This window comes from Panthera leo, chromosome E2 (genome assembly GCF_018350215.1).
Source record: "Panthera leo isolate Ple1 chromosome E2, P.leo_Ple1_pat1.1, whole genome shotgun sequence".
Taxonomy (NCBI): Eukaryota; Metazoa; Chordata; class Mammalia; order Carnivora; family Felidae; genus Panthera; species Panthera leo.
Genome location: NC_056693.1, coordinates 11,868,922 through 11,880,000, shown reverse-complemented (window position 1 = coordinate 11,880,000; position 11,079 = coordinate 11,868,922). Strand labels below are relative to the sequence as shown.

The 11,079-nt window shown below is 52.0% G+C and overlaps 1 protein-coding gene across 2 annotated transcripts in view; it reads left to right on the top strand.

Annotated features, from left to right (window-relative positions):
- LOC122208682 (poliovirus receptor homolog) overlaps nucleotides 1–1,312 on the top strand; it is a 16,163-nt gene extending 14,851 nt beyond the window's left edge. For both annotated transcript variants that reach the window (XM_042920000.1, XM_042919999.1), the window contains exons 7-8: nucleotides 41–72; nucleotides 539–1,312. In XM_042920000.1, the coding sequence (XP_042775934.1) occupies nucleotides 41–72; nucleotides 539–610 (104 nt within the window). In that variant the 3' untranslated portion in view covers nucleotides 611–1,312. The remainder of the gene's footprint in view (nucleotides 1–40; nucleotides 73–538) is intronic.
- Nucleotides 1,313–11,079: the final 9,767 nt, after the last annotated feature.

The following is an 11,079-nucleotide window of genomic DNA, read 5'->3' as shown; positions in this document are numbered from 1 at the left end:
TGTCGTCCGTTCCTGACGACCTCTCCTCCTCTTTCCCCAGGTTGGACCCCAAACAGCTCCTCTGCCAATGGCGTAAGTGTGGTGGTGGCCCCGGGGAGGGTGTGGGGGTTCCGCGTGAACCGCAGCCCAGCCGCGCTGGCTTTCCCAAGGAGGGGACGGGTGTCTCCGGGCACCTGCAGCGCTTAACCAAAAGCCAGCATGATGTCAGGAGCCAGGGTTCCCAACCTTTCCTGCCGGGCAGACTCCGCATGCACGCTCCCGGGCCCTCACCCCCTGAGCGTCCCCGTCTGGCGGGTCTGCGCTGGGGATCTGCATTCCCACGGGCGCCCCTTCCCTCCCCGCTCACGACGGCACCTTCAGAAGGGCTGCCTCGGTCGCCTGTTGGCCTTTGGGCTAAGACCAAGCGAGGAAGCACTTGGCCTTCAGGGGGAGGGGCGGGGACAGGCCCGCCGCTCTGTGCCAGTTGCAAGTTGGGCTTCAGCGGGAGGGTTTTGTCTGGAAGGGCCCGGAGGCTAAAGTTTGACCGTCCGCTTTCCAGTGTATCTCCTACACGGCGGTGGACCTTAATGCCAGCTCTTCCCAGGACCCGCCCGCGGAGAACACCAGGTGACTGCGTGGGGACTGCTGGAGAGAGAGACTGGGGCCACCCTGCCCAGTGGAGGAAGGCTCCCTCCAAAGAGACTGGCCACCTCCCTTGTGCCAGGCCGACCTCAAGAATGACCCCTGTGCCTCACCGTGCCGCAGCCGGTGCACGTTCGGGTGTTCCCCACGACCTCTCTCTGGTTCAGGCATTCGCTGGAAGGACTCGCGGAGCCCAAGAACGCGGTTACGCTCACGCTTCGGGTGATCGCAGTGAGAGCATGAGACTCAGGTCAGCCGCGTGGATGCAGAGCCCCTGGGGGGCACCGGGCTGGACCGACCAGGCACCAGGGCCCAGTCGTCCCGCACGGGCAGCCCCGATTTCTCCCAGCCGTGACGCGTGACGGCACAACAGAGTCCCGCCATCCTCCCTGGACCTTGGGCTGCCAGAGTTTTGGTTGCAGTATTTATTCCGGGGCTCCGTCGTGGTAGGGACGGCTGACCGCCCACGGAGCTGACCGTCCTCTCCAGCACCTCTGTAGCTCAAAGCCCCACTGTGTTACTATTCTTAATTATTTATTATTATTATTATTATTTTTAATTTACATCCAAGTAAGTTAACACAGAGTGCGATAATGATTTCAGGGATAGATTTTAGTGATTCGCCACTTGCACATAATGCCCGGCGCTCGTCCCAACAGGCGTCCTCCTTAATGCCCCTCACCTCGTTAGCCCATCCCCCACCCGCCCCTCAACCCCCTCCCCCCACCATCAACCCTCAGTTTGTTCTCCGTATTACAGAGTCTCTGACGGTTTGTCTCCCTCCCTGTTTTTAGGTCATTTTTGCTTCCCTTCCCGCTATGTTATTTTTCCAAGTTTATTTTGAGGGCGAGTGCAAGCGGGGGAGGGGCAGAGAGAGAAGTAGAGGGAGAGAATCCCACGCAGGCTCAGTGCTGTCAGCGCGGAGCCTGAGGCGGGGCTTGAACTCAAGAACCGTGAGATCATGACCTGAGTAGAAGTGGGACGCCTAATGGACCGTGCCACCCAGGCACCCCGTCTTAAGGCCCCACTGTAAATCACACTGTTAGCATAGACTGTTTGGTGCAGCCCACAGCCCCAGGCAAACTAAGAGGACTATCGGCCAAGACACTCCAACACCTTAGAGGTTTACCTCCCAGAGTCAGGGGCAAAGGGCCAAACCTTTCCTTGGGCAAGGTTAACCCTTTCCTACATCGTGGGGCCACACAGACTGTTCCGGCTGCCAGAGAATTTTTGTAAGAATTTGACCTCTGGCCTTGAACTTCTAAATCCCTGGATCGGTGGAATCCCTGTGGTGACAAGAAATACCTCCAACCCTCAATCCATAAGAGAACCCGAGGCTGGAACTCAGCTGCCCGGGGCCGTCCGAGGACTGGGAAGATGGTGGACGTGAATTTGGAGGACGTGAGTTCCAGGCACCTTCTGCCAAGACGCAGGTCCCGGGAGATCGTCTGTAGCCAGTGTGCTGGTGTTGATGGGTCCTCTCCGCCCCCCCCCCCCCCGCCCCACCCCGAGAATGGGAGCCAGTCACCCAGCAAGGAAGGCAAAGCGTCCAAAACAAGGAAGAAGAGGTCCCGGGGGAGCAGAAGCCACGCTTGGGCAAGACACACGGATGGCCCTCAGACCAGGGAGGATACAGCCTGAGGTCCCAGAGGCAGAGCTGACCAGATACAGCTGATGCATTTCCTTCCTAACGGTCTCTGATCGTGGGGGGGGGGGGGCACCAGAATCCCTTTTACAGCAAGGCCCTCTGCTGTTCGGGAAATACCTGCAGGAAGCAAGACCTCTGGCCAAGATGCTAACTAATCCAGAGCATGAGGCCCGAGCTGCCTCGCAAGAGAAAACAAGTTCTTGGGACGCGGCAAGGCCAGCAGGGCTCCACAGTGTCGGGGTGCGGGGAGGGGTGGGGGGCAAGTGAGAGATCTGTCAAGCTGCTAGTACATAAACCCTACCCATCCCTAGCCCCAAACACCTCATTAAAGTTAATTGATTACATCTTAGACTCTCAGTGTGCAAGGGGGTGGCTGAGTTTCGCGTGGACTGTCACCGTGTGGGACAGAAGCAGGGGGGGCGGGAGCAAGAACCTGAACCAGGAGGACCACAGGGATGAGCCCCCAGGATTCTCAGATGCCCTGGGGAGAGCCCGTTTTATTTCCGTCTCTTGATTTTTAATAATTTTTTTAACGGTTAGTTATTTTTGAGAGAGAGAGAGAGAGAGAGAGAGAGACAGAGCATGAGCGGGGGAGGGGCAGAGAGAGAGGGAGACACAGAATCCGGAGCAGGTTCTGGGCTCCCAGCTGTCAGCACAGAGCCCGACGCGGGACTCGAACCCACGAACTACGAGATCATGACCTGAGCCGAAGTCAGACGCCTAACCACTGAGCCACCCAGGCGCCCCTCTCGTTATTTTATTTTATGTTTTTTTTTTACTAGGTCCTGTATAAACATCCCCAAATCAAAAGTTATTAAAAAACATCAGGGGGGCGCCTGGGTGTCTCGGTCGGTTAAGCATCCGACTTCGGCTCAGGTCATGATCTCGCAGTCCGTGAGTTCGAGCCCCGCGTTGGGCTCTGTGCTGACAGCTCGGAGCCTGGAGCCTGCTTCGGATTCTGTGTCTCCCTCTCTCTCTGTCCCTCCCCTGTTCATGCTCTGTCTCTCTCTGTCTCAAAAATAAATAAACGTTAAAAAAAATTTTTTTTAAAAAACAAAAAACAAAACAAAAACATCAGGGGTCCACTTTGAGTTCGTCTGCACATAGAAAATAAGGAAGGGACCCAGCTTCATTCTTTTCGCTTACGGGTATTCAGTCCTGCACAATCCTGAGCGTGTAAATGAACACTTAAAAATGCCTACAATGGCCAACTTTTGTCATCTCTGTTTTCCCCCAGTTTTCCTTTTAAGCAGGCTTCACAACCAGCATAGAACCCAACGTGGGGCTTGAACTCACGACCCTGAGCTCAAGACCCGAACTGAGGTCGAGAGTCGGAAGCTTAACCGACTAAGCCACCCAGGCACCCATCTATTTGCCTACAAGTCTTAAAAATTAATAATGTGATACACCAAAACCCACCAAATAGTACATTTTAGAAGGGGGAACTGTATTACCGTAAACCTCGTGGTTTGAAACACAAAAAAATTATTCTTACGAGCTCTGGCGGTCAGAAGTCCAAAATGAGTCTCTCTGGGCTAACATCAAGGTGGCCGCAGGGCGGGTTCCTCCGGAGGCTCCAGGGGAGAATCTCTTCCTCCAGCTTCTAGAAGCACCACCCGTGTTCCTTGGCGTAAGGACTATCACCTGGCCTTTTCTCCCCCGGTGCCCACATCCCACCTCCTCCTCTGACCTTCCTGCCTCTCTCTTTCCTGTGATCACATTGGGCCCACTCGGGTCCCCCAGGATAAGCTCCCCATCTCAAGGTCATCAATCACACCCACAAAGCCCTTTTGCCATACAAGGGAATATATTGTATCTATCACTCTCACCACGATAACCCTGGAACAACTGTCAGGTGAGGGTTATTGACGTACGCAGAACAGGGGCACCTGGGTGGCTCAGTCGGTTAAGCCTCTGACTTCAGGTCATGATCTCATGGTTTGTGAGTTCGAGCCCCGCGTCGGGCTCTGTGCTGACAGCTCGGAGCCTGGAGCCTGCTTTGGATTCTGTGTCTCCCTCTCTCTCTGCCCCTCCCCTGCTCATGCTCTGTCTCTGTCTCAAAAATAAATAAAACATTAAAAAAAATTTTTTTTGAAATAAAAATAGACATTTAAAAAACTTTTTAAATGCACACAGAATAAATATATATCCTTTTTTCCATACTAAGTAACATCTCAGACACACTGTTCTTCACTATACTTATATAACTAAGATTTCCGGAAATTCTGAGAGAGCACCTTTATTATTATTATTATTTTTAATGTTTATTTTTAAGAGACAGAACACGAGTGGGGGAGGAGCAGAGAGAGAGGGAGACACAGAATCGGAAGCAGGCTCCAGGCTCTGAGCTGTCAGCACAGATCCTGACCTGGGACTCGAACTCACCGAACCACGAGAGTGGTTAAGTCAGACCCTTAACCAACTGAGCCACCCAGGCGCCCCCAGCAAGTGCCTTTAGTCTTTTTACAGCCACATAGTAAGTATTCCCCAGGGGGACATCCAGGACTCTTTCAACCAAGCCCCCACTGGACAGATGTTTGTAGTGTTTCCGCCCTTTTCCCATTACAGTGTCCTAATGAGTGGCCTTGCTCCCTGTCACCCAGTTCCTATTGACCCACGAGTGTAGGACACACTCCTGGAGGTGAAATTGCGAGTCAAAGACTATGCGCCCCCTGCTGTCGCCATTGATACTGACAACCGGTCCCGCACAGACTGTGGATGTCACAAGCATCCGGGACTCGAGAGAGTGGACCCCGAATTTGGGCGTGGAAGTTGCAGAAATCACAGAAGATTGAGAAAACCACGATCATCCGTGTTGGGCCAGGAAGGGGAGAGGGTCAGGCGGAGAGGCGAAAACAGCCCCAAGCCCTGCCCGGGCACTGCTCCCAGGGGAGGAAGGGGTGGGGGGGGGGGGGGGGGGTTCCAAGCCGGTACTACCCCACCTAGAGGAGGCTCAAGGTCCTGGAAACCTCCAGGTGGCAGACGGCTTGGACCGACGATCGATCCTGTGCTCCCGAAACCTGAGTGGGAAACGAGGTGACCCAGCAATTGCGCTTCCAGGCAGAGACCCAGAAAAATTGAAACGAGGTCACCAAACACCTGTACATCGGTGTTCACAGCCGCACTATTCACAATGCCCGAAGGTGGGGACGCCCCAGATGCGCGTCAATAGATGATAAAATGCGGTGTATCCACCCACACAGAGTGGAATATTACTCAGAGATAAACGGGGTGGAGAACTGTCTGGCTACAACACGAATGAACCCCAAAAGAGTGAAAGAAGTCAGCCACAGAGGGCTACAGAGGGTAGGATTCCGTCTCTAGGCAAAGTCCAGAGTAGGTGAATCCACACAGACAGGAAAGAGGTGAGGGGTTGCCAGGACCTGGAGGAAAGGGGATGATGGGGAGTGGCTGCTCAATGGGTTCAAGGTTTCCTTTTGTTGTGATTTAAAAATAAAAAACAAAACACACACACACACACACACACACACACACACACACACGCACACAACCAGACAAAAACAAAGCAGAACAAAACAAGTTCTGGAAATAGTGGTGACGACTGCACAGCACTGTGAACGAGCTAAATGCCACTAAACTGCACACTTTCAAATAGTTAAAACGATCCATTTGGCGTGTTAGCTTTACCACAATTAAAAAAAAAAAAACTCTAAATTTTTATAGAAAAAGAATTTTTAAGTAAAAGAAAAAGTGACAGAAAGCAGGTTAGTATTTGCCTGGGTCCTAATGATGAAGTTTTGGGGGTGATGGGGGGTTCGTGGGGTCCGAAGCCAATGGCCAAGAAAGAATTCTTGAAGACGTCTTTGGTGCAAAAAGGTGATTTTATTAAAGCAGGGGGATAGGACCCATGGACAGGAACAGCTGCTGCATGGGGACATGACAGGTTATTCATTATTTACCCTCAGATTGGGAGGAGGTCAGGGATAGAGTCTCTAAGGAACTTTGGAAACAAGGTTTCCAGGACATTGAGGGGCTAGCTGTTGCTAGGGAAACACCATTTATTACCTTTCAATAAAACCTCAGTCATGAGACCCTTCAGATGTACATGGGGGGGGGGGGGGGGCATAAACTTGGAGTAGGATTGCCAGCATGTATCTTGGGGCAGCTGAGAAAAAAGAAGTAGACTTACAGGATCCTGGGGGTTCAGGATAATGTTAAGCCAAGATTCCCTTTTGCCCCCAGCAAAGTGTCATCATCCAGGCAGCTGAGCTCCTGGAGGGAGGTCACTCTGTCGGTTTCAAGGACGTGCCAATGGGCTGGAGGCAGTAAGGGAATTTAAGTTTTCATTTGCCTTAGTTTCCCACAATCACCGTGGCAAGCACTTAAACCCCTTTTCTTTGTTCGTGGAGGGGAGGAGGAGGGGGGCGGGGGGGGGGGACGGGGAATATCACCCATATCCCGCCTGGGGGGGGGCAGCCTGTATTTTGCCCTCAGCTTGCCCCACCTCCCTCATCACGAGCATATAAGGGATCAATAGAAAACGGGCTTCGTTGAGATTAAACAGGCAAATTATTTCATAATTTGTCCAAACCACATATTTCTGTTGTTTTCCAGCGATAGCTTAATATAATATAATATAATATAATATAATATAATATAATATAGTTAATTCAACTGTAATAATGAAACGTCAGGAGAAACATTGGGCAGCTAATATGCATGTGAAAAGATGTTCAGCTTTACCAGGATTTCAGGAAATGCAACGATTACCATAATGAAATTTGCAAAACTCCACATGTCTGAAAATAGCAGCTGTGGACGAGGAGGTGGAGACTCGTGAGATCCCATACGTGGGATGTGGGAACGTCGACTGATGCCACAGCTGTGGACAATGTCTGGTAGATTTAGGGGACGCCGACCCCAGGGAGCTGTTATACACAATGACACTTGCAGTCAGGTAGTCTGGGTTCAAATCCTTCTTACCTAATCATCATAAACTTTCGATTCCCTGTTTGTAAATTAAGATACTGAATCAAGCTACTTTATACAGACGTTAGCATTACATCAGTTAATATATGGAACCGATTGACGCACGTAGTCTTAAAGCAATGCCCGGTTTGATCTGTGAAGGTTATGCAGGGAATTTTAATTCTTTCAACATTTATTTTCGCTTGTTTCTTCGCAACGCCTTGGAAGCAAAGTGGATGATGTCACGTTTTGTAAACTGTGTGTCGAGTCACAGACGTTTATGTTATTTCATTTGAACGGTTCAATATCCTGGAGTTCTATCTTAAACATATATATGTAGATTTCCACACCTCAGCTCTTAGGGGCAGGATTTTTAGGAACCAATTAAATTCACGAAGTGAAGGATGGGTGAATTAAGAAGGATGGGTTAAAGAAAAAAAATAGTATTCTAACTGTAAAGAAAACGATTATTTAATGATGCCTGTTAAAGCACCCGACAAGATTCTTGCCTGGCGGAGGGCAGGCAGGGGTGATCAGACAGCACCTAGTGGGGAGGGGTGGGGGGAAACGAGGAACCTGATCAGACGTGGAGGGCGGAACAGCTATCAAGGGTGACGGGTTCTGGTTAAACTGACTTAGGAGGATACTTGCCAAAATTGGACAAAAGAGAGAAGAACACAGCGGTCCAAAAGTCAGGCCTCGTAGGAAGGGCTCAGGGGAGCCTAGGGAGACTCCAGACACTGGGAGAACCTTCATCAGTATATAAAAATGGGATGGTGAGGGTGCTTCAGGGGCCAAAAGCAGAGAGGGCCCTCCCTCCCCACCCCCGCTCCCCAGACTGAGACTAAACACAAGGAACTGGACTGTCTGTTTCTACTCCAGGTACCGCGTGTGGAGCTCAGCTCTGCTTCTCTGCGGTTGGTTCTGTTTTCCACCACGTATTGGCATCGGCCTCCGGCTGGTGCCAAGATGGCTGCTGCATTCCAGCCATCGCAGCCAGACCCAGATCTGGAAAAAACAGATGACCGTGTCCTGGGTGAACTTCCCCAGCAGCCTCCTCTCGGATCTCATTGGCCGGCATCGCCCACCGTCCAACCAATCCCCAGCGAAAGAAGGAGACTGCCTGGGGGGACTTGGACCCATCAGGATCTGCCTTCCTTCTGAAACTGGGCAAAAACCCAGAGGAAGGCTGCAGAATGACAGAATGGCTGACAGCAGAAGTCTGGACCTCTGGTATTTTTTTAACCGGTGAACCTTTCTGGGTAGTTAGAAGATGGTTTAATTTTATACTCTTCTTTTTGAGTTCAAACTGTCTAAATTTTCTATATTAAACCTTTTCTTTTCATAATGCAAAAGGAATCAGTCATTATTTGAGAGAGAGAGAGAGACAGAGAGAAGCTTCAGCACCTGGAAATTCCAGAATAATAGGCTTTGCTTTACGAACGGCCTAGCACTACTTACGGAGCCTTCACTCCAAGAGGTTAGCAGTGAAAATGTACCAGAATCCCTCTGACCCCCTAACTTCCACTCCTGCTGTGCAACCAAATTCCTACCAGAATGAGGCTGGTTCGGGCAATCTTGTTGGGGCCCAAGCTTGGAACTGTCTCCCCGGGGCGGCCCCACTTGGAAATGACGGCCGGGTTTGCAACCACCTCTCTCTCAAGCAGAGAGAGGAAGTTTCAAAACTGCAGCCAGAAGGCCTGAGGGTAAATCCCCGTGGACACTAAACATCGCACAAAGCCTTCAAGGCATCAGGGAGCTTTCGCGAGGTGGGGGGTTGGAAACGCCTGGGGGGGGGGGGATGCACTTCCCTTGAGCAAGGTCACAGAGGGGCAGGGAGAATTCTGGAAGGAGCCCAAGTCCAAAGACAAGGTCAACACCACCACCACCGCCAGACGTCTGTTGTGTGCTTTGGGGGCCTCTTGCGTGAGTGTCTCCTTACCCCTCGCGGCAGCCCCGTGAGGTGTGGATGCTTGTCCCCACTGTCCAGAGGAGGACAGCCAAGGCTCAGAGAGGTGAAGTCACCTGCAGCCAAGATCCCATAGCCGAGTGATAGCGGAGCCCGGCTGAGTCAAGCTCAGCAGCTCGCCACAGGGACTCTGCGATTGTTTAGCCGGGCTGGGCCACCCCACCCTAAGGTGGTTCAAAGTCAAGATTTTTCTCTCACTCCAAGCTGCAGACTCCGGTGGACGCCCTCACCTGCGACAGTCTGGCCACACGTACACACACAAACTGCTACCGACAAGCACCCCAACTTACTGTTCTTCCCGCAGACCCGGAAACCTCGCGGGGCCCTGCCCCCTTCAGATCCTTAGACAAGCCCCGTGCAGGAAAAACTCCTGTGATGGAGGTGTCTGGGTGGCTCGGTCGGTGAAGGGTCCGACTCCTGATTTCAGCTCAGCTTTGTGAGATCGAGCCCCAAGTCGGGCTGGGCACGCATGGAAGAGCCTACTTGGGATTCTCTCTCTCTCTCTCTCTCTCTCTCTCCCTCTCCCTCCCTGCCCCTCCCCCCCCAGTGCACTCTCTTTCAAAATAAGTAAACAAACAAATTTCAGGGACACCTGGGTGGGTGGCTCAGTCAGTTAAGCGTCTGACTTTATCTCAGGTCATGACGTCACAGTTCGGGGGTTCAAGCCCCGCATCCGGCTCTCTACTGACAGCTCAGAGCCTGGAGCCTGCTTCCGATTCTGTGTCTCCCTCTCTCTCTGTCCCTCCCCCATTCATGCTCTGTCTCTCTCTGTCTCAAAAATAAATAAACCTTAAAAAAAAAAATTTTTTTTTAAAGTGGCCAGTTTGAGAAATTAATTTTTTTTTTTGAGAGAGAGACAGAGAGGGAGTGGGGTAGGGGCAGAGAGAGAGAGAGAGAGAGGGAGAGAGAGAATCTCAAGCAGGCTCTACACTGTCAGCGCGGAGCCTGAGGTGGGGCTTGAATCCCCGAACCGTGAGATCATGACTTGGGCTGAAACCAAGAGTCAGATGCTTAACTGACTGAGCCACCCAGGCGCCCCTGAGAAACTAATTTTTGAGGCATTAATTTTAATTAATTTAAGGGCATATTTCAATTGCCATATGCGGCTACTGGCCAAAGTATCAGCACAGCCCTGGACCCTCCATCACCTAGACCCTGTCCTAACAGACCTCAGAATTCCAATCGATCCCTCCTTCTTCTCCAGCCTCACCCCCTCCTACTCAGACCCTCCCCAGCCGGAATCTTCAGCCTCCACGCCCTTTCAAGTGCTGTTAACGATGCTTGGTATAAACCTCACCCCACCCCACTGCACCTGTCTCATTGCTACTCCTATTCTGTTCCGTCGTCTCCTCCTCCAGGAAGCCCTCCCTGCCCCTCAGGCTGAGTGAGGCATCGTTTTGGGCTCTCCCAGTCCCCTGGGCTCCTCCGTCCCAGCGCTGGTCCCTCCGGATCATTGTCTGGGGATGGGTCTGTTCCCCTCCCCAACATAGACACAGAACTGTGAGCCCGACTGTGGACGGAGGGCAAAGCAAGAGCTGTCTCAGTCGTCACTGTGTCCTCAGCACCACCCAGCATGGGGCTGGGCATAAGGAGCGTGTGTTGGAATGAATGAATGGATGGATGAATGAATGATGCTTTTGAAAAACTATGCTAAAAGCTTTCTTCAGAGTAAACCAGCCACATCTCCACCTACTGGTGAAGTCACATCTCCACCTACTGGTAGGCTTGCCTCCTCCCTTGAGCCTCAGTTTCCTTCTCTGTGAAATGGGCACAGTTATGCATGGGGGATGTTGGATGAGGGGGTTATGTTGGGGCTACATGCGGGGAGCTGCCTGGCCCGGGGAGATTGCTCAGTCACACTGGGTGGGGAGAAGAGAGCGGTTGGAGGGGATCAAGGGAGGAGTCCTGGGAA